Source organism: Rhinolophus sinicus, chromosome 18 (genome assembly GCF_057876585.1).
Source record: "Rhinolophus sinicus isolate RSI-liver-muscle chromosome 18, RSI-T2T, whole genome shotgun sequence".
Taxonomy (NCBI): Eukaryota; Metazoa; Chordata; class Mammalia; order Chiroptera; family Rhinolophidae; genus Rhinolophus; species Rhinolophus sinicus.
The window spans coordinates 92249204-92276960 of record NC_142518.1 but is presented as its reverse complement, the minus strand read 5'-3'; the positions used below and the strand labels follow the sequence as shown (position 1 = coordinate 92276960).

At 38.7% G+C, this 27757-nt stretch overlaps 1 protein-coding gene across 21 annotated transcripts in view; it reads left to right on the top strand.

Annotated features, from left to right (window-relative positions):
* ENOX2 (ecto-NOX disulfide-thiol exchanger 2) overlaps window positions 1-26592 on the top strand; it is a 431677-nt gene extending 405085 nt beyond the window's left edge. For all 21 annotated transcript variants that reach the window (XM_088794720.1, XM_074323652.2, XM_019716148.3 and 18 more), the window contains 3 exons: window positions 19648-19756; window positions 22433-22518; window positions 25133-26592. In XM_088794720.1, the coding sequence (XP_088650846.1) occupies window positions 19648-19756; window positions 22433-22518; window positions 25133-25264 (327 nt within the window). In that variant the 3' untranslated portion in view covers window positions 25265-26592. The remainder of the gene's footprint in view (window positions 1-19647; window positions 19757-22432; window positions 22519-25132) is intronic.
* The last annotated feature ends 1165 nt before the right edge of the window (window positions 26593-27757 follow it).

The following is a 27757-nucleotide window of genomic DNA, read 5'->3' as shown; positions in this document are numbered from 1 at the left end:
TGAGCATGTTATATGCTTCCATTTATTTGTATCTTCTTCAGTTTCTTTCTTCAATGTCTTATTATTTCCTGAGTACAGACCTTTTATGTCCTTGGTTAAATTTGCTCCTAGGTATTTTATTTTTATCGATGCTATTGTAAATGGGATTGTTTTCTTAATTTTCTTTCTGATACTTTGTGATTGGTGTATACAAATGCATTCAATTTCCAAATATTAATTTTGCATTCTTATACTTTACTGAATTCATTTATCAGTTCTATTAGATTTTTTTGTGGAATATTTAGGCATCTCTATATATAGTATCATGTCATCTGCAAACAGGGACAATATTACTTCTTTCGTTCAATTTGGATGGCTTTCATTTATTTTTCTTTTCTGATCAATGTGGCCAGGACTTCCAATACTATGTTGAATATAAGTGGTAAAAGTGAGCACACTTGTCTTGTTCCTGATCTTAAGGGAAATACTTTTACCTTTTCCCTGTTGAGTATGATGTTACCTGTGGGATTGTTATATATGGCATTTATTAAGTTGAGATAGTTCCCTCTATCTCCACGTTGATGAGAGTTTTTATCATAAATAGATGCTGGATTTTTTTTCAAATGCTTTTGCTGCATCTATTGATATGATCATATGATTTTTATCTTTCATTTTGCTTATGTGATGTATCCCATTAATTGATTTGTGGATATTGAACCACCTTGCATGCCAGGAATATATTCCACTTAATCATGGTGTATGATCTTTGTAATGTATTACTGAATTCTGTTTGCTGATACTTTTTGAGTATTTTTAAATCTGTGTTTATCAGGGATATCAGCCTATAATTTTCTTTCTTTTTTTTTTTTTTGTAATGTCTTTATATGGTTTTAGAATCAGGATAATGTTGGCCTCATAAAGTAACCTTTGGAGCCTTCACTCCTCTTAAGTTTTTTGGAATACTTTGAGAAGGATAGTGTTAATTATTCTTTGAATATTTGGTTAAATTTAGCTGTGAGACCATCCAGTCCAGGACTTTTGTTTGTTGGCAGTTTTTTGATTACTGATGCAATTTTGTTAGTAGTAATCAGTTGGATCAGATTTTCTGTTTTATTTTTCCTTGATTCAGTCTTGGAATATTGCATGTTTCTAGGAATTTGTCCATTTCTTCCAAGTTGTCCAAATTATTGGAATATAATTGCTCATAATCTTTAGTTATAATCCTTTATATTTCTGTGGTGTCATTTGTCACTTGTCTTTCATTTCTAATTTTATTTATTTGGTTCTTCTCTCTTTTAATAAAAAGATTTTTATGAATATATAGCTAACATACAATAATATATTGATTTCAGGTGTACATCATAGTTATTCAACAGTACCCACTTGGCACTATACAGAGTTATTACCACATTATTTATTATATTCCCTGTGCTAAAGAAGTGATCACCATGATAAGTCCAGCAACCATCTGACACTGCATTATGCTATCACAATTTTATTGACTGTATTTCCTATGCCGTATATTACATGCCCAAGACTTATTTGTTTTATATCTGGAACATTGAACCTTTTATTGGTCATTATCTATGACCCTCCTTTTTCAATTAGAGTTAATATTCAGTATTATTTTATGTTAGTTTCAGGTGAACAGCAGTATGGTTAGACATTTATATAATTTAGGAAGTAATCCCCCTGAATAGTACCCACCTGGAACTATACACAGGTGTTACCATATTATAGATTATATTGCTTATACTTTTACATCCCCATGACTATTTCGTAACTACCAGTTTGTATTTCTTAATCCCTTCAACTTTTTCACCCTGCCCCCTACCCCCTCCCAATAATCACTGCTACAACTCTAGTACCCATCTGACAACATACATAATTATTGCAATATTATTGACTATATCCCTTACACTATACCCTACATCTTCACAACTACAGTGTAAAAAACAAATTGTATTTCCTACTCCCTTCCCCTTTTCACCCACCCCCAACCCTCTGCCCATCTAGCAACCATCAAAATGACCTCTGTATCTATGACTTTGTTTCTGTTTCATTCGTTGTTTATTTTGTTCTTTAGATTCCACTTATAAGTGAAACCATATGACATTTGTCTTTTGGTGTCTGACTTACTACACTCAGCACAATACACTGTAGATCCACCCATGTTGTCACAGATGGCAAGATTTTATTCTTTTTTATGGCTAAATAATATTCCACTGTATATATGTACCACCTCTTTTTTACCCATTCAAGGACACCCAGGTTGCTTTCATATTTCTGCTATTGTAAATAATGCTACAATGAACATATGGATGTGAATGTCCTGTCAAAGCAGCATTTTGGGTTTGTTTGGATAAATACCCAGAAGTGAGATTATTAGGTCCTTCTTGGTCTCCTGTTACAGTTTTCATTTTAAAGCCTATTTTGTCTGGTATAAGTATTGCCACCCCAACCTTTGTTTGTTTGTTTGTTTCCATTTTCATGAAATATTTGTTTCCATCCCTATACTTTCAGTCTATATTGTCTTTTGATCTAAAATGAGTCTCTTGTAGGCAGTGTATGTAAAGTTCTTGTTCTCTTATCCATTCAGCTCCATCTATCTTTTGATTGGAGCATTTAATCCATTAATATTGAAAATAATTGTTGATGGGTGTGTAGTTATTACCATTTTATTATTCATAATTTTTATTTTTTATTTTTTTGTGTGTCTTAAAGAAGTCCCACTAAGATTCCTGATAATACTGGTTTGGTGATGATTAACTCCTTTAAATTTTTCTTGTCTGGGAAGCTCTTTGTCTCTCCTTCGATTCTAAATGATAGCTTTGCTCGGTACAGTAATCTTGGTTGTACGTTCTTTTTTTATTTTCATCATTTTGAATATTTCCTGCCGATCCCTTCTGGTCTGCAAAGTATCTGTTGAGAAATGAACTGATACACTTATGGGAGCTCCCTTGTAGGTAACTAACTGCCTTTCTCTTGATTCTTTTAAAAGTCTCTTTTTGTTTTTAACCTTTGGAATTTTAATCATGATGTGTCTTGGTGTGGGTTTGCTTGGGTTCAGTTTGTTTGGGACTCCCTGTGCTTCCTGGCTTCTATATTTATTTCCTTCACCAGGTTAGGGAAATTTTCTGTCATTACTTCGTTTTTTTTATTAAAGTTTATTAGGGTGACAATTGTTAGTAAAGTTATGTGGATTTCAGGTGTACATTTCTGTATTACATCATCTACAAATCACAATGTGTGTTCAACACCCAGAGTCACTTCTCCTTCCATCACCATATATTTGATCCCCTTTACCCTCATCTACCACCCCCCACCCCTTTACCCTCTGGTAACCACTAAACTATTGCCTGTGTCTATGAGTTTTTGTTTCATTTATTTGTCTTGTTCCTTTGTTGTTTTCGTTTTATATACCACATATCAGTGAAATCATATGGTTCTCTGCTTTTTCTGTCTGACTTATTTTACTTAGCATTATAATCTCAAGATCCATCCATGTTATCACAAATGGTCCTATTTCATCTTTTCTTACCGCCAAATAGTATTCCATTGTGTATATATACCACAACTTCTTTATCCATTCATCTATTGAAGGACATTTTGGTTGTTTCCATGTCTTGGCCACTGTAAATAAAGCTGCAGTGAACATTGGAGCACACTTGTCTTTATGGATCAGTGTTTTCAGATTTTTTTTGTAGATGCCCAGGAGAGGAATTTCTGGGTCATATGGTAATTCTATTTGTAATTTTTTGAGGAACCTCCACACTGCCTTCCATAGCAGCTGCACCAATCTGCATTCCCACCAACAGTGTATGAGGTTTCCTTTTTTTCCACAGCCTCTCCAACACTTGTTACTATTTGTCTTGTTGATGATAGCCATTCTGACTGGGGTGAGGTAATATCTCATTGTGGTTTTGATTTGTATTTCTCTGATGATTAGTGAGCATTTTCAGTTGAGCATTTTTTCATGTGTCTATTTGCCATTTGTATGTCCTCTTTGGAGAAATGCCACTTCAAGTCCTCTGCCCATTTTTCAATTGGGTTCTTTCTTTTTTTGTTGTTGAGTTGCATGAGTTCCTTGTATATTTTGGATATTAGCCCCTTATTGGAGACATTGTTTGCAAAAATCTTCTCCCGTTCAGTTGGTTGCCTCTTTATTTTGTTGATGGTTTCTTTTGCAGTGCAGAAGCTTTTAAATTTGATGTAGCCCTATTCATTTATTTCAGTTTTCACTTCCCTTAGCTTTGCAGTCAAATTCATAAAATGCTCATGACCATGTAGGGTTTATCCCAGGGGCACAAGGATGGTTCAACATATGCAAATCCATCAATGTGATACATCACATAAACAAAATAAAGGACAAAAATCATATGATTATATCAATTGATGCAGAAAAAGCATTTGACAAGATACAACATCCATTTATGATTGAAACACTTAATAAAATAAATGTAGAAGGAAAATATCTTAACATGATTATTATTTTTAATAATTAATATAAAAAATAATTTTTTTTTTTTTATTAAATTTATTGAGGTGACAGTTGTTAGTAAAATTACATAGATTTCAGGTGTACAATTCTGTATTACATCATCTATAAATCCCGTTGTGTGTTCATCACCCAGAGTCAGTTCTCCTTCCATCACCATATATTCGATCCCCCTTACCCACATCTCCCACCCCCCACCCCCCACCCCCAACCCCCCTTACCCTCTGGCAACCACCAAACCATTGTCTGTGTCTATGAGTTTCTGTTTCTCATTTGTTTGTCTTGTTCTTTTGTTGTTTTGGTTTATATACCACATATCAGTGAAATCACATGGTTCTCTGCTTTTTCTGTCTGACTTATTTCGCTCAGCATTACACTCTCAAGATCCATCCATGTTGTCACAAATGTTCCTATATCATCTTTTCTTACTGCCGAATAGTATTCCATTGTGTATATATACCACAACTTCTTCATCCATTCATCTATCGAAGGACATTTTGGTTGTTTCCATGTCTTGGCCACTGTAAACAAAGCTGCAATGAACATTGGAGCACACGTGTCTTTATCTCTAAATGTTTTCAGATTTTTTGGGTAGATACCCAGGAGAGGGATTGCTGGGTCATATGGCAATTCTATTCGTAATTTTTTGAGGAACCTCCACACCGCCTTCCATAACGGCTGCACCAGTCTGCATTCCCACCAACAGTGTATGAGGGTTCCTTTTTCTCCACAGCCTCTCCAACATTTGTTACTATTTGTCTTGTTGATGATGGCCATTCTGACTGGGGTGAGGTGATATCTCATTGTGGTTTTTTTTTTTTTTTTTTTTTTTATTAAATTTATTGAGGTGACAGTTGTTAGTAAAATTACATAGATTTCAGGTGTACAATTCTGTATTACATCATCTATAAATCCCGTTGTGTGTTCATCACCCAAAGTCAGTTCTCCTTCCATCACCATATATTCGATCCCCCTTACCCACATCTCCCACCCCCCACCCCCCACCCCCCACCCCCCTTACCCTCTGGCAACCACCAAACCATTGTCTGTGTCTATGAGTTTCTGTTTCTCATTTGTTTGTCTTGTTCTTTTGTTGTTTTGGTTTATATAGGAACATTTGTGACAACATGGATGGATCTTGAGAGTGTAATGCTGAGCGAAATAAGTCAGACAGAAAAAGCAGAGAACCATGTGATTTCACTGATATGTGGTATATAAACCAAATCATTGTGGTTTTGATTTGCATTTCTCTGATGATTAGTGATGTTGAGCATTTTTTCATATGTCTATTTGCCATTTGTATATCCTCTTTGGAGAAATGTCTCTTCAAGTCCTCTGCCCATTTTTCAATTGGGTTGTTTGTTTTTTTGTTGTTCAGTTGCATGAGTTCCTTGTATATTCTGGATACTAGCCCCTTATCGGAGGCACTGTTTGCAAAAATCTTCTCCCATTCAGTTGGTGGCCTCTTTATTTTGTCAATGGTTTCTTTTGCTGTGCAGAAGCTTTTAAGTTTCATATAGTCCCATTTGTTTATTTTAGCTTTTACTTCCATTGCCTTTGGAGTCAAATTCATAAAATGCTCTTTGAACCCAAGGTCCATAAGTTTAGTACCTATGTTTTCTTCTATGCAGTTTATTGTGTCAGGTCTTATGCTTAAGTCTTTGATCCATTTTGAATTAATTTTGGTACATGGTGACAAATAGCAGTCCAGTTTCATTCTTTTGCACGTGGCTATCCAATTCTCCCAGCTCCATTTATTGAAGAGGCTGTCTTTGCTCCATTGTATGTTTTTAGCTTCTTTGTCAAAAATTATCTGTCCATATTTATGTGGTTTTATTTCTGGGTTCTCAATTCTATTCCATTGGTCTATGTGTCTGTTTTTCTGCCAATACCATGCTGTTTTGATTATTGTGGCCCTGTAGTACAGGCCAAAGTCAGGAAGTGTGATACCTCCATTATAGTTCTTTTTTCTTAAGATTGCTTTGGCTATTCGGGGTCTTTTGTGGTTCCAAACAAATCTGATGATTTTTTGTTCTATTTCTTTAAAAAATGCCATTGGGATTTTGATGGGGATTGCATTGAATCTGTATATTGCTTAGGGTAATATGGCCATTTTAACTATGTTGATTCTTCCAATCCATGAGCACGGAATGTCTTTCCATTTCTTTGTGTCTTCTTCAATTTCTTTCAGAAAAGTCTTATAGTTTTCAGCATATAGGTCTTTCACATCCTTGGTTAAGTTTATTCCTAGGTATTTTATTCTTTTTGATGCAATTGTAAAAGGAATTGTTTTTTGTATTTCTTTTTCTGAGATTTCATTGTTGGTATATAGGAAGGCAATGGACTTTTGTGCGTTGATTTTGTAGCCAGCAACTTTACTGTATTCGTTGATTGTTTCTAATAGCTTTTTGGTGGAGTCTTTAGGGTTTTCTATATATAGCATCATGTCATCTGCAAAGAGTGATAATTTAACTTCTTCATTCCCAATTTGGATGCCTTTGATTTCTTTCTCTTGCCTGATTGCTCTGGCAAGGACTTCCAACACGATGTTGAAAAGCAGAGGTGATAGGGGACATCCCTGTCGTGTTCCTGAACGTAGAGCAAAGGGCTTCAGTCTTTCTCCATTAATTATGAGATTAGCAGAGGGCTTGTCATATATGGCCTTTATTATGTTAAGGTATTTTCCTTCTATACCTATTTTATTAAGTGTTTTAATCATAAATGGATGTTGTATCTTGTCAAATGCTTTTTCTGCATCAATTGATATAATCATATGATTTTTGTCCTTTATTTTGTTTATATGATGTATCACATTGATGGATTTGCGTATGTTGAACCATCCTTGTGCCCCGGGGATGAACCCCACTTGGTCGTGATGAATAATCTTTTTAATGCATTGTTGTATTCGATTTGCTAGAATTTTATTTAGGATTTTTGCATCGGTATTCATCAGAGATATTGGTCTGTAGTTTTCTTTTTTTGTGCTGTCTTTACCAGGTTTTGGTATCAGGGTAATGTTGGCCTCATAAAATGTGTTGGGGAGTACTGTTTCTTCTTCAATTTTTTGGAAGAGTTTGTGCAGAATTGGTATTAGATCCTCTTTGAAGGTTTGGTAGAATTCACTAGTGAAGCCATCTGGTCCCGGACTTTTGCTTTTGGGAAGGTTTTGGATGACTGATTCAATTTCGTTACTGGTGATCGGTCTGTTTAGATTTTCCAGTTCTTCATGGTTCAGCCTTGGAAGGCTATATGTTTCTAAGAACTTATCCATTTCTTCTAGGTTGTTGAATTTGGTGGCATATAGTCCTTCATAGTATTCTTGGATGATCCTTTGTATTTCTGTGGTGTCCGTGATAACTTCCCCTTTTACGTTTCTGATTTTGTTAATCAGTGTCTTCTCTCTTTTTATCTTAGTAAGTCTAGCCAAGGGTTTGTCAATTTTGTTAATCTTCTCAAAGAACCAGCTCTTTGTCACATTAATTTTTTCTATTGTCTTTCTGTTCTCTATTTCATTTATTTCTGCTCTAATTTTTGTTATTTCCTTTCTTCTGCTGACCTTGGGTTTTACCTGTTCTTCTTTTTCTAGTTCTTTAAGGTGTAACATGAGGTTATTTATTTGGGAATTTTCCTGTTTCTTGAGATAGGCCTGTAATGAGATAAATTTCCCCCTTAAAACTGCTTTCGCTGCATCCCAAAAATTTTGGTAGGATGTATTTTCATTGTCATTTGTTTCTATGTATCTTTTGATCTCTCCTCTAATTTCTTCTTTGACCCAGTCCTTCTTTAAAAGTATGTTGTTTAGTCTCCATGTATTTGTGTTTTTTCCCGCTTTCTTTTTACAGTTGATATCCAATTTCAAAGCCTTGTGATCAGAGAATATGCATGGTATGATTTCAATCTTTTTAAATTTGTTGAGACTGATTTTATGTCCCAATATATGGTCTATCCTTGAGAATGTTCCATGTACACTAGAAAAGAATGTGTAGTCTGATGTTTTAGGATGAAGTGCTCTATAAATGTCAATTATGTCCATTTCATCTAATGTGTCATTTAGGGCTACTATGTCGTTATTTATTTTCTGTTTGGATGATCTATCCATAGCTGTCAATGATGTATTTAAGTCCCCTAGTATAATTGTGTTTTGGTCAATTTCTCCCTTTAGTTCTGTTAGTAGTTGCTTGGTGTATTTCGGTGCTCCCTGACTGGGGGCATAAATATTGATGACTGTTATGTCTTCTTGTTTTACAGTCCCCTTCACCATTATGAAATGTCCATCTTTGTCTCTTGTTATCTTTTTCACCTTGAAGTCTGTTTCATCTGATATCATTATGGCTACACCTGATTTTCTCTGGGCACCATTTGCTTGGAGTGTCAATTTCCACCCTTTCACTTTGAGTCTATGCTTGTCCTTGTAGCTGAGATGTGTCTCTTGGAGACAGCATATGGTTGGGTTTAGTTTTTTGATCCAATCTGCTACTCTGTGCCTTTTTATTGGTGAGTTCAGTCCATTTACATTTAGGGTGATTATTGATATGTGAGAATTTCCTGTCATTCTATCTTTAGTTTTCTGGTAAGGCTGTGTCTCCATTGTTTCTTTGCCTTTTTGTTGTTGTCTATTATTTCTGTGTGGTGGTATTCTATGATGTTTCCCTCTGTTTCTTCTTTTATTTCAGTATATATTTCAGTTCTGGATTTTTTTTGAGTGGTTACCCTTAAGTTTATGTAAAAGTAAGTTTGATATTTAGAGTATTCCATTTTCTTCAGCACGCTTACTTTCTCCATTCCCATATTCCGGTTCAGGCCTTTATTCTCCCCCTTTTTGAGTTTTGGTTGCCACAAATTGTCCCTGTTGATGGTGGTCGAATAGCCTCCTTTAGTATTTCTTGTAGTGCAGGTCGTGTATTAGAAAATTCCCTCAGCTTCTGTATGTCTGGAAAGGTCTTTATTCCTCCTTCATATCTAAAGGATATATTTGCTGGCTCTGTTATTCTTGGCTCATGGTTTCTCTCTTTCAATAGTTTGAATATTTGGTTCCACTCCCTCCTGGCTTGTAGAGTTTCTGCTGAAAAATCTGATGGTAATCTAATGGGCTTTCATTTGTAAGTTACCGTCTTCTTTTCCCTGGCTGCCTTGAGGATTCTTTCTTTGTCGTTGATTTTAGACAGCTTCAATACAATGTGCCTTGGAGAAGGTCTGTTGGGATTGAGGTAACTAGGTGTTCTATTTGCTTCTTGGATTCGAGGATCCAGTTCTGTCCACAAATTTGGGAAGTTCTCATCGACAATTTGTTTGAATATATTCTCTGTTCCCTTCTCTCTTTCTTCTCCTTCTGGTATGCCCATTATTCTTATATTGCTCTTTCTGATGGAGTCAGAAAGTTCTTGTAGAGTTCTTTCATTTCTTTTAAGTCTCAAGTCTCTTTCTTCTTCTATCTGTGTCATTTCCAGGTTTCTATCTTCGATGTCACTGATTCTTTCCTCCATCTGGTCAACTCTACTACCTAAGCTGGTTATTTCATTCTTAATTTCTTCTATTGAGTTCTTAATCTCCAGAAATTCTATTTGGTTCTTTTTTAAAATTTCAATCTCTTTCGTAAAATGCTCATACTGTTCTTTAATTGAGTTTCTGAGTTCATTTAACTGCCTATCTGTGTTTTCTTGTATCTCGTTGAGTTTTTTCAGAACTGCAGCCTTGAATTCTCTGTCATTTAAGTCACATATTTCTGTATATTTAAGTGCCTTTTCTGGAGATTTTTCACTTTCTTTCTGAGCTATCTTGTTGCCTTGGTTACTCATGGCGATTACTGGTTTACTATTTCTCTTCCTAGACATCTACAGGAATGACTTCTGCAACAAGTTGATAGGAAGAGGTCTTTCTTTTGTTCAGCAGTTCTGTTTACTCCTGCAGGGAACCGCCCAGATAGGTGGGGCCAGGGGCGGGGTGAGCTGTGAGAGGTGGCCCAGAGCAATGGCAGCGACCACCACCACAGCCTGTCCTGCTTCCACAGCTCTCTTCCCTTTGCCGGAACTAGTTGGGCTGTGGATTTGTGTTTGTGGGCCACAGTTCTCAAATATAGCAAATTTTCTGTTGTTTTGATCTGACACTGCTACTGTTTCGCTTCTAGCACCGGGCAGGTGGGGGCGGGGCGAGCTCTGAGAGGGGAGGGAGGGGGCGGCTAGTCTCAGTGCCTAAGGCTCCGTTCTCTGCTCGGCAGTGCGGGCTTAAACCACCGTTTTCAGCCTTTTTCCCTCAGTCTTTTCTCCGAGGTCTCTGCCGTGAGCGTTGGGTTCAGCCGTGTTATATGCTGTCCCCTCAGCCCTGTGGAGCCCTGGCGGAGCCCTAGCAGTCCGATCTCCCGCAGCTGCGGTAGTTCCGGGAAGCAGCGAGCTCGGCGCACTGAGCTGGGTCTGAGTCCTGGCCCGAGGAGCTGCGTCTCCGCCCGCTTCTCACTTTCCTCCTCCCCCCGCTCGCGCGCGCGAATCTCCCACCTGTAGGTGATTTCAGTCGGTAGTGGGCCTCTTCGTCTTGCCTGTCTGCTGTGCAGGGAGTCCTTTGTGGAGTTTTTGTTGTTCGATTCTTTGTAAATTCCAGGGGAGCTTTACAGAGGCTCACCTCACTCCGCCATTTTTCCGGAACTCCAAAAAATAATTATTTTTTGAAATAGGTTTTCAATTTCTTGCTCTCTCTCTTCTTCTGGTATCCCTATAATGTGAATGTTGGTATGCTTGATGTCCCAGAGGCCCCTTAAACTCTCTTAATTTTTTTGAAGTCTTTCTTTTTGCTGTTTTGATTGGGTGTTTTCTGCTACATTATTTCTAAATCTCTGATTTGAGCCTCTGCTTCATGTAATCCACTGTTGATTCCATGTAATGTATTCTTCATTTCCATTATTGTATTCTTTAATTCTGACTGGTTCTTTTTTGTTTTCTGTCTTCATTTTTATGTTTCCTATCTCTTTGTTGAAGTTCTCTCTGAGATCATCGAGCATCTTTATAGCTAGTGTTTGGAACTCTGTGTCTGGTAGATTACTTGTCTCCAGATCTTTTTCTGGAGCTTTGTTCTGTTCTTTTATTTGGGACATGTTTCTTTGTCTCCCCATTTTGGCTGCCTCCCTGTGTTTGTTTCTGTGTATTAGGTAAGGCTGCTATGTCTCCCAGTCTTAATAGAATGGCCTTATGTTGTAGGTGTGCTGTGAGGCTCAGTGGCACAGTCTTTCTGGTCACTTGAGCTATACACTCCAGGTGTTTCCCTTGTGTGAGTTGTGTGTACCCCCCCTCTTGTAATGAATCTTGGTTGCTACTTGCACTTCAATTGGAGAAATTGGCCCTGAGGATCATTGGTTGTGAGGACTGGCCTTGACCACAGTGGAAAAGTTGTGGCACTGGGGCTGACCCTACAGAGCAGGATCTGCCTTAGCAGTGCTCTATTTGCCTGCCCAATCTGCACCTTGGGTGTGTCATCCTTGGAGGAGGCTGGGTGATGCTCCAGCTCATTTGAAAGCTTGCCACTGGGGCTGCAATTCTGCAGGTCACCTGAAAGGGGACCTACTGCAGGTCAAGTTCAGCCATAGCCTATGCCCCACCCAGAGACACCAGGCAGGAGCCACAAAGCAATCCACAGATTGCTTCCACCCACACTGTGCTTGGAAGTGCCTTGAGAGGCCAAGCTTTGCACCAAAACCAGCTGCCACTAGTGCCGGGCTTAGGGCTGCTCAGCAGAGATACAGGACATGCTCAAGTCAGATGCTGCTTGTCTGGGTTTCGTAAAACTTTGAGAGACCCTAGGAAAGTCTGCAGCATGAACCAAGGCAGGCCATTTGTATGAAAAAGCCACTAGAAGTGACTTGGGTGTACCCAAAATTGGGTTGGGGGGATCTCCAATCACCAATGCATGGCAAATGAACAGTGTTAGCCAACTTGATGGAGACTTATATATGGTGGCGCCTGTGTCTGCATGCTGTGAAGGGGGAGGACTTAACAAAGAAACAATGGCCTCCACCAGCTTGTCAGTCCAGGAGAAAGCTGCCCCTCCAGCCCTCGTCTTGCAGCCAGACAACTCAGTTTCCTGCCATATGTCCCTGCTGCGTCTCCAGCTGCTGCCCCAGTGCTGGAGCTCAGATTCACTGTTTCCTTCAGTGAGTAAGTCTGTGCTCGGTCCCTTTAAGAGGAGCACCTGTGACTCCAGCTGTCCTCCATCTTACTCAGTCACAATCTCTGCTGGTTTTCACAGCTAGAAATTATGGGGACTTCTTTTCCTGCCAATGGAACCCTGTGCTGGGGAGAGGCTGGGACCCCTCACTCCTCCGGGGCAGACCTCTTCAGCTGAGATATCCCTCCCAATTTTTAATGGTCACACATGGGTGTGGGACCAGCCCTTTCTGCATCTCTGCCCCTCCTCCCAGTCTCAAGGTAGCTTCTTCCGCATGTCCTTAGTTGTAGGGCTTTAGTTCAGCAAGATTTTAGGCGATTCTCAATGATGGTTGTTCTGTAGTTTAATTGTAATTTTTATATGGTCGTGAGAGAAGGCAAGACAGTGTTTACCTACTGTGCTATCTTGGCTGGAACTCGAGTCCTCGCCCCTTTTTTCTTGATGAGTCTAGTTAAAGGTTGTAAATTTTATCTTTCCAGAGAACCAGCTCTTGGTTTCTTTGATGTTTTGTATTGTTTTTTAAACTCTATTTAGCTTATTTCCACTCTTATCTGTATTATTTCCTTTCTTCTACTCACTTTGGGTTTTGTTTGCTGTTCTTTTTTTAGTTTCCTTAGGTTTAAAGTTAGATTGTTTATGAGATTTTCTTGTTTCTTGAGGTTGCCCTGTATTGCTATGAATTTCCCTCTTAGGACTTCTTTCTTATGTCCCAGAGATTATGGGTCATTGTGTTTTCATTTTCTTTTTTAAAAAAAGATTTTTATTACAATATAGCTAACATACAATATTATATTAATTTCAGGAGTACTCCATAGTTATTAAACATTTATATACAAAAAGAAGTCATCACCATGATAAGTTCAGAAACTATCTGACACCATACCATGCTATGACAGTATTATTGACTATATTACCTATACTGTAAATTAAATCCCCATGACTTGTTTTTTTACATTGAAATTTGAACCTCTTATTTATTTTCAACTTTACCCTCCTTTTTAAAATTTTCAATTACAGTTGACATTCAATATTGTTTTATATTAATTTCAGGTGTACTGCATAATGGTTAGCCATTTATATAATTTAAGAAGTGATCCCACTGACAAGACTAGCACCCACCTGGAACTATACACAGTTATTACCATATTATTGACTATATTCTCCATGCTTTACTTTGCATCCCATAACTATTTTGTAACTTCTAATTTGAACTTCTTAATCCCTTCACCTTCTTCACCATGCCTGTCAACCCTCCTCCCATCTATAATCCCAATAAATCTAGTAGCCATCTGACACCACACATAGTTATTACAATATTATTGACTATATTACTATGCTGTACCTTACAACCCCATGATTACTTTGTAACAACCTATTTGTTCTTCTTACTCCCTTCCCCTTTTTCACCGGCTCCCATGACCCCCTCCCATCTAGCAACAATCAAAAACTTCTTTCTATGAGTTTATTTTTGTTTTGTTTGTTCATTTATTTTGTTCTCTAGATTTCACATACAAGCAAAATCACATTGCATCTATATTTCTCTGTTTTACATACTCCACTCAGCATAATACCCTCCAGATCCATCAGTGCCACCAGATGGCAAGAACCCATTCCCTTCCATGGCCAAGCAATATTGCATTGTATATATGTATCGCCTCCTCTTTATCCATTCATCCATTGTGATACCCAGGCTACCTCCACATCTTGTCCATTGTAAACAATTATGCAATGAAAAAATGGATGCACACATCCCCTTGACGTAGCATTTTGGATTTCTTCAGATAAATACCCAGAAGTGGGATTACTGGGTCCTTCTTTGTCTTTTGTTATAGTCTTTGTTTTAAACTCTATTTTGTCTAGTATAAGTTTTGTTACTCCAGTTTTTTTTTCAATTCCATTTTCATGAAATATCTTTCCTTCCCTTTACTTTCCATCTGTGTGTGTCATTTAATCTGCAGTGAGTCTCTTATAGACAGCATATGTATTGGTTTTGTATTCTTATCTATTCAACTACGATATGTCTTCTGACTGGATAATTTAATCCATTTATATTGAAAGCAATTGCAGATGGATATGTAGTTATTGCCATTTTATTATTCATATTTATGTTTCTTTCTTCTTCTTCTTCTTCTTCTTCTTCTTCTCCTCCTCCTCCTCCTCCTCCTCCTCCTCCTCCTCCTCCTCCTCCTCCCCCTCTTCATCCTCCTCGTCCTCCTTCAAGAAGTCCCTTTAACATTTATTTTAATACAGACTTGGTGATGATAAACTCCTTTAGCTTTTTCTTGTCTCAGAAGCTCTTTATCACTCCTTCTAGTCTAAATGATAGATTTGCTGGATAGAGTAATTTTGGTTGTAGGTCCCTGCTTTTCATCACTTTGAATATTTCGTGCCAGTCCCGTCTTGCCTGCAAAGTTTCTGTTGAGAAATCATCTGACAGTCTTATGGGAGCGCCCTTATAAGTTACTAGTTGCCTTTCTCTTGCTGTTTTTAAGATTCTCTCTTTGTCTTTAAACATTAGCATTTTAATTATAATGTGTCTTGGTGTGTGCTTGTTTGGTTTTATCTTGATTGGGACCCTCTGCACTTCCTGGACTTGTATGTCTGTTTCTTTCACCAGGTTAGGGAAGTTTTCAGTCATTATTTATTCAAGTAGATTCTCAAATCCTTGCTCTCTCTCTTCTCCTTCTGGAACCCCTTTAATTTGACTGTTGCTATGCTTGATGTTGTCCCAGAGATCCCTTAAACTATCCTAATATTTTAATTCTTTTTTCTTTTTGCTATTATAATTGGATGTTTTCTGCCCCCTTGTCTTCCAAATTGCTGATTCAGTCCTCTTCTATATCTAATCTGCTGTTGATTTTTGTCTAGTGTATTCTTCATTTTAGTTATTGTATTCTTCATTTCTGACTGGTTCTTTTTTATGGTTTCTGGTCCTTTTGAAGATATCAAGTTACTAAGCAGCCAGTGTTTTGAACTCTGTATCTCGTAGATTGCTTGCCTCCATTTTGTTTATTTCTTTGTGTGGCGTTTTTTCCTGTTCTTTCATATGGCACATGTTTCTTTGTCTCCTCATTTTGGCTGCCTCTCTTTGTTTGTTTCTATGTATGAGGTAGATTTACTACGTCTCTTAGTCTTGGCAGGTTAGCCTTATGTGTTAGGTGTTTTGTGGGGCCCAGTGATACAGTCTCCCTGATAAACTGCGCTGGTTGCTCCAGGAGTGTCCCTTGTGTGAGTTGTGTGTGCCTTCCTGTTGTAGTTGAGTCTTGATTGCTGCTGACACATCTATGGATGGAATTGACCCTCAGGCTGACTGATGGTGAGGATTGGCCATGAGCATAGCATATGAGCTGCTGGTCAAGGGCTGACCCCATGGAATGGGATTCACCCCAGTGGGCTCTGGTCCCTGCCCAGACCACGCTTTGGGCATGCCGCTTGTGTGAATATTCAAGTGGTGCTCTGTTGTGGTCTGAAGCCAGCCACTCGGTCTATTAGTTGTGGGGCCTCTTGTGAGGGGCTCAACCACTGCCTGTGACCAGCCCTGGGCTACTTGGTAGGAGCTACAAAATGATATGCAGTTGGTTACTGCCTGTACTGGACTTAGAATTGTGTGGGATAGGCCACACTGTAAACCAAGGCTGGCTGCCACCAGTACCAGGCCTGGGGCAGTTCAGCAAAAGGCCCAGCACACCTGAGGCCTGCTGCCACCTGCTGGCTGCCTGTAAGTCTAGCTGCTGACAGAGCCTCAGGTGGTATGTGAGTTGGGTGAGACTGAGTCTCAAGGTTTCACAAGGGTGGAGTAAATGGTGTTCACCAGGTTAATGCAGATTCATATTTGGCAGCAGTACTGAGCCCAGTCCACTCAGAAAAAGGCACAGAGCACAGTGAGTCCAGCCATGGCTTGCCTGGGGTTTGCAGACCCCCAATAGTTTCCAATAAATAATGCAGTGTGGCCAAAGGTGGAGGTCTGCCATGAAAAGAGCCTCATGTGGTCTGTGATTTGGGTGGTGGGGGTTCTCATGAATCACCAGGGTGGAGCAAGTGGAGAGCACCAGGCCAATGAAGATTCAGATTTGGCCATGTGGAGGAAGGGCTCAAGACAAGAAAGGTAGCACCCACCTGCCAGCTGGGAAGAAGGAGGGCTCAACATAGGGACAATGGCAGCTGTCCCTCCAACCCTAGCCCTGGAGCCACTTAATTCATTCTCTCCCTTTATGTCTCTCGAGCCTACTGAGCCACCATCATTCTACCAGAGCCTGGGGTAAGTGCCTGCAAGTGAATGAGTTTCTGTGAAGGCCCCTTAAGAGGATGCCTGCGTTTCTAGAAGCCTCCCTCTCATCCCGACTAACACAGTCCTCACTGGTTTTTCACAGCCAGATGTTGTGGGGGCTCCTCTTCCCAGCACTGGAGCTCTGGGCTAGGAATCCTGGTGTGGGGCTGGGACCACTGAATGAGTGGCAAAAGTCTGTAGTTGAGATATCCCTTCTGGTTCTCAACCGCTACACGTTGGTGTGGGGCTAGCCCATTTAGTGTTTCCACCCCTCCTACTAGTCTTAGTGTGGCCTCTTCTTTATATCCTTAGGATTTCTGTTCAGCTAGTCTTCAGATGGTTCTCCAGGTTGATTATTCTATAATTTAGTTTTCATTTTGATGTGGTGATGGGAGGAGGCAAACACATTTTTTACCTACTCCACCATCTTGACCAGAATTCCAGTTTTTTCCCCAGGGTTTTTAAGGGCATTGTGTGTGTGTGTGTGTGTGTGTGTGTGTGTGTGTGTGCATTTTCAGTGCTTTGGCATAAACAGCTTTCTGTATTTAATTTAAAGAAGCAAGAGGTCAAAATGGCATAGAACAAAATTGCCATATTGTGCCTAAGTTGAAGTGTTTCCCATTCTGAAATAGAATATTCAATGAAGTAGCAGCTAAAGAGGACAAGGGAAGAGATCCAACTGATAATCGGGAAAATGTGTGTCAGAATATGGTTTTTCCTGTTATTTTAAGCAAACCTTCTTTCAGAGAAAGTCATGACAGTTCATTATAAACTGATCTACTCTGGGAAGCTGATTTGTGAGCAAATATTTCAACCTGGCACATTAGGTTAGGAAGCAAAGTACCATCACATTAGACTGCAAAAGTAATTTTAGGTTGAAAGGAAAGCAGTATGCTTTGGTGAGGAGGGATCTTTGTTTTTCCTTGGGTCTCTTGACAATAAACCATAGTATGTGTTATTGGTAGTGTTTTTGTAATATAACAATGTGACTTATGTCTGCCCTACTACAGAAAGAACTAGCTGTTTGAATCTGCTAATAAAATTCAAGGTGATAAGCCTCCCTTAAATATACCTTTTAGTTGTTTTTTTTTAAGTGCCAGCTATAATAAAATTGAAGTCAAGTTTCAGTAAGACTACATTTCTATTCAAGTTGGCTAAAACTTCTCACAATGTCTTCACATCTTAAATCAACCCCAATCTATTAAACTCTAACATTAAAAAAAATGGCTCATTAGGTCATTTAATGTTTTAAGAGAGTTAAAAGCAGATATACAACCCATGGCTTAGAAGTGAACCAGTAATCTAAATCAAACATGGCATAACAATGACTGCCTGGATTGGATTCTAAAGGCCAAAGGTTGAGTAGGTCATCAAGAAAGGTTTCCCTTTTGGCTACAGCCCAGAAGTCTGCAAATCCAGAAAACAGTATGCCTGGCAGCATAGACCATTAATTTTGTTCAAGGGCCGCATCCTGGAAGCTTTGAAGACATCTTTAAAGGAAACCTGTCCTGCTGAGTGCTTGTGGAAGGAAAGAAGTGACAAATCATCTGAGTCAGCCACGATCTGCTCCCCAGGAGCATATCCCTAGCATTTTCCTTTACAATATCAGTGAGACTGAAGCAATTATTTTTTTATTAGTTTCAGGTGTACAAAGCAACATAATAGTTAGATATTTACACCCCTCACAAAGTGATAACCCCCCTCCCCCAAGCTACTACTCCTCTGACATCTTATATAGATGTTATAATTCCTTTGACTGTCTTCCTTATGTTATACTCCACCTCCCGTGACACACACACACACACACACACACACACGTGTGTGTGTGTGTGTGTGTGTGTATACACATATATATATTTACCTATAGTTGACATATGATATTATTCTACTTCAGCTTCAGTTGTACAGCATCTATACAATGATTTCTTTTATCCCTTCGTCTGAAGGCTTTTCCTTCACATTTGTAATACAGAAAAGATGTTCTCGGTACCCAAAGAGAAAAAGAAAGATTCATGAAAGGTCTAGAGGTATTTTTCAGTTTGATTACTGGTCATGGATTTCACCTGAGTATCTCTTATGAAAACTGCTGTAAAGTCAGGAATATCCTAACTGATAATGTCCTTGTCAGAGAGGAGAGAGAGAGAGAAAGAGAGAACAGTCAATGAATAGAGGCTCCTATTTTTGGTTCAAAAGCCAACAGTTGATTACCTATAAATGGATTAGCTACGTTGCAGATTCTCCATTCAGAGATGGGAGTTACCTGTAGCCAAGGGCAGACCTAAAATAAGAAAGAATTGTTCTTTTAACAGTAGATGGCCTGAGATGAAATCCAAGCTCTACCACTACCTAGAAATGTGATCTTAGACAATTTATCTAATTTATCTGAGCCTCAATTTCCCCATCTGTAGAATGGAGATAATTCATACCTAACAGTGCCTGGCATCTAGTAAACAGTAAATGTTGGATCTGGTTCTCCAGATTACTTGTATAGAGTTAAAAATGATGAAGGCAGAAAACTAAAAGTGGTGGAGATGAATGTCTATTTTTTTTTTCTGTTTTGAGGCCATATAAGGAAGCTTTGGATTACCTGTGATGCTTTTGTAATTTATGCTATTTTCCTTCCTAGCATTCAACAATCAAAATTTGACAGTATTGCTTTTAGGGTGCTATGTTAAGAAGTTCCCTGTTGTGCAATTGAAACCAAGTCTGTTATCAAATAAGGTAAACTGACCCAGGAAGCATATTATTCCCACAGGAAAGCTGTGCTTCTAGACTGTGTGCATCGAGCCAGGATAGTGACTACCCTCTTGAGAAGACCCTGAGCAGCAGTCCTATCAAATCTGAACGTGAAGCACTGCTAGTAGGTAAGGAAGCTAACACACACATGCAATATATAGAGTACAGTGCAGAGGAGGAGGGGTTTACCTAAGATGAATAAACACACACTGAGCATTTATGAAGCATGACAGTGCAAGGACCCAGAGTCCTGAAGACAACATGATAGGAACAACAAAGATTTCCATACAAATAGTAGCAGCAATCCCCAGCCCTCTTCAAGTTCCTCGTGGCCACTGCCACATCAAGTGTGTCAGTATAAGCACTATGCTAAGAGGGTGTCTGCTGGAGAAACACACTGTAGTGGTGTGTGTTTTTTTTTAAATCTCTGTGCAAGGATAGCTGAGCCCTCTCACTCCCAGTGAAGGGACAGTGCAGACACTGTTTGTTTGGCAGAGCTTTTCCAGATGAGCCTCCAGAGGAAATGTGTGCCTCTATTAAGTTTTTCCAAGTCACCAGCAGATGACTCAGGAGGCTGCCTGTGGGGTGTTGGACACTGGTGGGCTCTAATGACATAAATTCTAGAATTTCTCTCATTATATAAAAATTCATTCACAGAGGCAAGATGGAATAAGTGGTTAAGGAATAAGACAGACCTGGCTTCTGTCTGACCACACTATTTCCATTCTGAGCCTCAGTTCTGCCGTTGGCAAAATGGGCATAATAATATTACCTATGTCAAAGGGCAGCTGTGAGTATGAAATACAATAATTCATCTAAATCACTTAGTACCGTACTAAGCCCATAGTTAAGACCTCAATAAATGAGAACGGTTTTGCACTTACAGCGCTATTCACAAATGCTTGTTGATTTTTTATTCTATTTGGAGAACAGTGGCAGACTGAGGTCCTAAAATATTTAGTCTTTTAAAATGGCCTAATCTTGGGCCTCAGCAGATAGCCCTAGCTGCCTTCTAGGAAGCTGAGCCCACACACTAGCCCCACCCCTATCTCAAAAGTTCTCCACACTGACCAGCTTCTGCATATTTTTAAGATATATCTGCCTCCTTCGGTAATGGATATTGTACTCAGATTTAACAGTTTGTTATGTTAATAAAGATACACAGAAGGATTTGCCATTCATTCTTCAAGAAAAGTGACAACTTATTTCCATTTTCCAATTCAAAGTTCTTTAACAAATTGGCATGGCAACTGGGAGACCTGTCAGAGAAGAGCTGGGAGTAGGAGGAAACTTCTGTAAATAGTTCTAGAAACAAAGTTCTAGATAGTTCTAGAAACAAAGATTCTTGAAATAAGTGTTTCTTGTTTTGTTTTTTGTTATTTGTTTCTAAAGAAAGTAGTCTTGGGTTGACAGAGGGAAGGGAAAATCTATTTTTTAAATTGTTTTTTGGGGGTATGAACCCACAAAAACTGCTTAGTGTTTTGAAACCTATGGAGTTGTTTCTTGGCATTCGACAGCCTTTCTTGACCATGGCATCTAGAATTCCTTTGAACGTGGACTGTCTTCTTCAGAATTTAAGTTTCTCATCTTGAGTCACTGTTTAGAAATTCAATTTGCCTAGTCATTTAAGAAGAAAGTAGTGTTATAAATAACAGCATCCATTTTGAACAGATTTTGAACCATACCATCAGTTCTTCCTAGATCCTATAATGCACCCCTTTGCCATCTAATATATGGAGGATTTTCACAAAGAACTGATTTGAACTTCAAGCTACAATTTAAACTTGTGATATTCTTCATCAATCACTAAAAGAGACAGACAAGTTGTAGTTCATAAACCAAATCAAATTTAGCTTTTATTTCCTTGCAGTTTTCAGCAAACTCAATTCTGGATCTATTTGAGATACCTAACATCTTATGAAAGGAGGTGAATTCAAAAAAATTAAAGAAAGAAATAGTAGACTTTTGAACAATTTATATTCTACTGATTGCTAGTGAAAGAATTATTAGAACCATTAACCTGATGGCCAGAACAATCAAGACAGTATGTGTAGTTGCCAATCACCCCAGACTTAGGCTGAGTAGAAATCATGCACACTCCCGGAAGCTTTAAACTGTTAGAAGATTTCTGTTACTTGAAGAGTTTCAGGGCTCTGAGCACAAACAAAATATTAGTGATCACTTGAGTGAATGAAATGTTTGACTTTTCATTACTGAGCTACTCATAGAATAAAACCCAAATACAATCAGAGGATTCTCTTGTGAGAGACACAAAGTTAATCAGGCCAAGTACATGATTTGTATTTTTTCCACAATAACAAGACATTGTTAATGCATAATAGGCTGAAGTCAAATTTAAAGACCATGCAGAGGAACTGCAAAAGTTCAGCACAATCTAACTTCATTATGAAATGTAGAACTCAGATCATCTTTAGCCATCATAAATGATGGAAGTGTTTTTTCAAATGACAGCTTTTCTACATGTGGTATGGTGTGAAATGTGTAGTGGTTAAGAACTATTGTCTGGGTTCAAATACAAGCTCTGCCACTTGCCAGTTGTGTGACCTTGGGCAAGTTGCTTAAACTTTCTGTGCCTCAGTGTCTCCTTATCTGTGAAATGGGAATGATAATACCTACCTCACAGGATTGTTGTAAAGATTAAATGAGTAAAATACAGGTAAACTTAGAATAGTGCCCAGTACATAGGATGTTGTACATATGGGTTAGCTCTTGCTATACACTATCATGTGGCATTTTAAATAATACAATGCTCAAGTGTAACCTCCATGGTATTGTCTCCATAGGGATTATCTCCACATTCCTTCATGTCCACCCATTTGGAGCAAGCATTGAATACATCTGTTCCTACTTGCACCGTCTAGATAATAAGGTATGTGGGGGCCTGAAATAGGCATCAAAAGGGATATAAGATTCTTTGTGAGCTGGTGACCTTACTCTCCTCAAGCATGAATAGGTCATTAGTAATCGCTCTAAGGAAATTTCCCTCACTTAATCTCTCATTGTGATTCAGTATGGAGCCTCTCTCTTGCAAGTAGGGTGACTATCTGTCCCTGTTTGTTTGGAACTGAAAGGTTTCCTGGGACTTTGCACTTCCAGTGCTAAACTGGGGAAGTCCTGGGCATACCTGAATGAGTTGGCCTCCAAGCTTCCAAGGTACATCTTTGAAGAATGTTCCTTCTTTTAATTTACATATAAGCTTCAAGTTAGCCAATATTACTCACCAATCAAACTTTTGCCCTGGGCCTTTAGCCATTAGCTAATGTTAATTTTCAAACTGGAAGTCTTACTCTAACCACCTCCTCAAACATCACCCTCACCACTGCCATTATCTAGATGAAACAGTCAAGTTGGAGGAAAAAAAACACACAAAAAGATGGAATAATAAATCTGTAGTGCAGACTGAATATTTGCTCACAGCTGATCTCATAGGCCACTTCCTTCCCTGGATGCTATCTTGTGGGGTAACTCACAAAGCATCAGGAGCAAGGGTAAGTGCTAGTTTCCTACAAAGTCAAGGATGCCTTGTAAAGGGAGGAGGGGAATCTTGACCCCTTAGAATAAATAAAATCATGATAGTTTTTTTCAGAAGCAGCATTCAGTTAAACCTGCACATGAATTGTACTCACTATTACATATGATCTGGGCCTTTTGAGAAATGCCATTGGAATGCAGACTCCTGGCAGCTGGATGTCCAAAATGTTAAGCCGTTTAAGCATATGTCCTCTTAACAGAGGCACTGGCCCATTTGAGAATCCAGCTGTGGTAATACATCATCCTCGTGGCAGTTTTTTCTGTTCTAGCTAGTGCTCCCCAATAATTTATCTTGGGAAGTGATGCTATTCTGCAATTAAATAGCCCACTTGGCAGTTAAGGGAGGGATGGAATGTGAGCACCCAGACCAAGTGTTCACTTGAAGTGGCATGAAATTGAACTATGGGTCCATAAAATGATCTGGTTCTTGTTTTTAATTGTAAAAATAATGGGTACATATTGTCTTACACATGTAAGTAATATAGAAATATAGTAAAGGGAAAGTGAAAGTTACAATTTTACCCCTCAAGGTAACTCTTAACAATTTGACATATCTTTATTTCAAACTCTTTTCTATATATACGCTGCAGCTATACTGTGTGTATATATCAATAAAGATTACATATTTATGTTTTTCGAAGAGGGGATTCAATTCTGTATGATTCTCTGCAATGTCATTTCACTTAACTGGAACTTCACTTACAGACTACTACTACCACAGAGAAGGAAGTTTGAGCTCACTCCTAGTCCAGGCCCAGTTCCTCCTGAGCAGCTTCCTGCAAGAGTACTGGCAGGATTCCCCAAAGATAGCCTGAAGTGGGACCAAGAGAATTGGGGAATCCCTCCCTTCAGCTTCAGGAATATTCAGTGTTGTGGCAACTTGGGGTTTCTTTAAGGATCCCCTAGTTCTCTTCAGTCAAGCCCTAGTACCCAGATCCACAGTTAGGAAGGGCGTGACTAACATAAAGATGGCCACCTAAAGCAAGCCCTCAAGGAGTCTACAGATTTGTTTTTGTTTTTATATTGATGTGAGTGTGTGTAAGGGGGCGGGGGGAGGAGGGAGAGGGACACAGTGTACAGAAGTAGGAACACAGAGTATTCCCTATTCCTATCACTTTTCCTTTGTGAACTAAAACATGTGTGAAGAATTCTGGTCTAGAGAAAGCCATTTCTGCCTCCCTCCCCAAAAGGCTCCGCAGCTTCAGTAGGCCTGCACATAGGATAACCAGAACTGATCATCCGCCATTCGCTGGCTACAAAGCCAAGCCTCTCCACATGACTGACACCATCTCTTTCCAATTGAAAACTCAGTGGTGATCAGTCTCAAAAACATCATGCTAAGTGAAAAAACTAGTCACAAAGACTGTATATTGTATGATTATACAAATATGAAATTTTCAGAAAAGGCAAAACCATAGTGAAAAAATCTGAGTCAGAGATTGGGAGTGAGGATTGAATGCAAAGGGGCACAGAGGAATTTTTTTTGGGGGGATGGAATGTTCTAAAACTAAATTGTGGTGATAGTTTTATAAATTGTATGTTTACTGAATTTATACAACTGTATATTATACAAAAAATTATACAATTGTATAAATTTCCCAAAACTTTTCAAACTGTACATGTAAAATATGTGAATTTATTGTATGTAAATTATGTACATGTAAAATAGATGAATTTACTGTATGTAAATTATACCTAAATAAAGCAATTATGAAATACATAAACAAAAATAAAGCTCAGTGGATTCTGTCTGGTGGTCACAGCAGAGGAAGGCTGTCATCTGGAAGACATCCACCCAACACACACACATGCACGAGAAGGGAGAAGAGGTCAACCCCACCATTAACACACAGCTATGCATCAGCATCCTAAAGTAGGCAACACTGGGGGGAAAAGAAGCAGATTAGGAAGGTAGAATTGGTTTTGAATGTAGATGTCCTCTCTGTCCCCAGATCTGCACCAGTGATGTGGAGTGTCTCATGAGCAGACTACAGCATACATTCAAGCAAGAAATGACTGGAGTTGGAGCCAGTCTGGAGAAGAGGTGGAAATTCTGTGGCTTTGAGGGTTTGAAACTGACCTGAATCCCTTTGCCTAACAACCTGGGATCCTGAAAATAAATGTGTGTTTGACAAGCTTAAAAAGTGATTTGTATTTTTAATAGTTCTCCGGTGCAAATTGTTTTAAATTTGTCAATTCATTCCTAGAACCTCTTTTGAGTTAAGATAAGGATCCTAGAGTAGCACCTCAAGCTACAGGCCCTAAAAAACAAATTGACTCAAACCTCAAGTGCTGTAACTTTCTCCCTTTCTGTTAATTGGTTGTCTTTTTTAAATTAGTAGTATTTTAAAAAGCCCAAGGTTAAAGAGTATTAGAGATGTTTTCGATGTCTGTACTACTTTTGTAGACTTTGGTATTTTTTTAAACACTGTTAACTGAAATATTTGGATGATTTGTATGTGATTTGTGTTTCAAAACTTCTCTTCACATTAATGTTGCTACTTGTGAGGGGAATGTGAGGAGCACTAGGTACTCCATAACTGACATCTTTCCAATCCCCAGTAAGTGAATTGTGTCTTCTAGAAGGTGCTTGACCAGGTTCACCTTTTAAAAGACAAAGCATGGTTAGTGGGTTTTGCAAAATTACTGTGATAAAAGTTGAAAAATGTTCCAAAGTTATTTTCTCTAACAAATCAGATAAAAGGATAGTTTCAGAATTTTTTTTAAAAACCTAGATGTATGTACAGAAAGCAAGTGTCCAGTATGACTGGCATGTGTACAAGCTGTTCAGAATCTCCTTGTAAATAGATTGCTTTTAAAGGAGGGCATGTTTAGTTTCCTATTAATTAAAGCCCACATGTGCACACATGCACACACACACACACAGACTCACTCACACACACACTAACAAAAGGGATTCATTGTAATATGCTTTTCCCTCTAGCCTTCTTCAAAGTCTGTTGGTCCCTTTTCTTCTGCTGTCACTGTGTTGAATTGCAAACGATGTACTACTGTAAATACTATGTTTACTTCATGCTGAATATTTGCAAAAAGTTGATATGTGTATTAATAGAAAACTCTTAGTAATGAGTAAATAATTGTCCAGGGTGTGTGAGTCTTCCTGCAAAGGTCAGCTCCACTTAGAGTGCTGATTTCCAGGGACACCTCCAGTTCTATGGTGCCCATTAGCAGATTGCAATGGCAGTGTATGGGTGGACCAGTCAGGAATTCCTGCTTAATGGGGATAAAAGGGAGGAAAGAATGGGGATTTGGGGCTACTATACTGAGGTAAAGATGATCTTTTCTTTTGTGATGTTGGCCGATGAAGAGTATTTCAGGAAAATACTTTGTAAATGAGATGTCAGTTGTGTTCAAAGTTGTATTTTTAAAAGATAAATATTCCTGTTTTATACCTAATTTTGGTGTTCTGTTTTGAATTTGTTGCTAAGTAATTCTTCAGTAAATCATCTCAGTTACTTCCTTTGAGTTACCAGGATGTTGGAAGAAGATGCTAAACCTTCTGCCTTGACAACTAGAAATAGGGTTCCACAGCAACCCATTCATGCTGAAAGTTGGCTTCCCCCTTTAGCACCCAGCCATGGTACCAGAAGGAAGCTAGGGTTATTTTTGCACTAGCTTCCTCACTGAAGCATCTCTGTCATGAACACTGCAGGAGGCATTGATTCTTCAGTTTCAGGGGTCCTGAAATGTCTTGTTTTAGTAATATCTGTGAAATCAAGGGAAATTTGACACATCAATTATTTTTTATTTAAATTAAATTAAATTAAATTTTAAAGCAATAACTACCACACCCAGGCCCCTTGGTATCCTTCATTTAATCTACTTGTACTACAAATGGTCTCTTCCTATTATTCCTGCCAATTTAGTCCAGATGTATACCTCCCAGCCTGTTTGAATATACTAATTGTGATGGTTAGTTTTGTATGTCAAGTTGTCTAGGCAATAAGTTCCAGTTGGTTGGTCAAACACCAGTCTACATGTTGTTGTGAAGAAATCTTTTTTTATTTATTTTATTTTATTAAATTTATTGGGGTGACAATTGTTAGGAAAGTTACATAGGTTTCAGGTGTACAATTCTGTATTACATCATCTATAAATCCCATTGTGTGTTCATCACCCAGAGTCAGTTCTCCTTCCATCACCATATATTCGATCCCCCTTACCCTCATCTCCCACCCCCCACCCCCCGCCCCCCTTACCCTCTGGCAACCACTAAACTATTGTCTGTGTCTATGAGTTTCTGTTTCTCATTTGTTTGTCCAAAAACAACAAAAGAACAAGACAAACAAGTGAAGAAATTTTTAAGATGTGATTAACATTGAAACCAGTAGTCTTTGAATAAAGCAGATTACTCTCCGTAATGTGGTGGGCCTCATCCAATCAGTTGAAAGACTTATGAGAAAATACTGAAGTCCTCTGAGAAGTAAGGAATTGCACCTCCAGATTGATTTTGGACTCAAACTACAGCATTAATGCCTGCCAGAATTTCCAGACTGCTTCTCAGCCTTACAAATTTCAAACTTGCCAACCCCTATAATCACATGAGCCAATTCCTT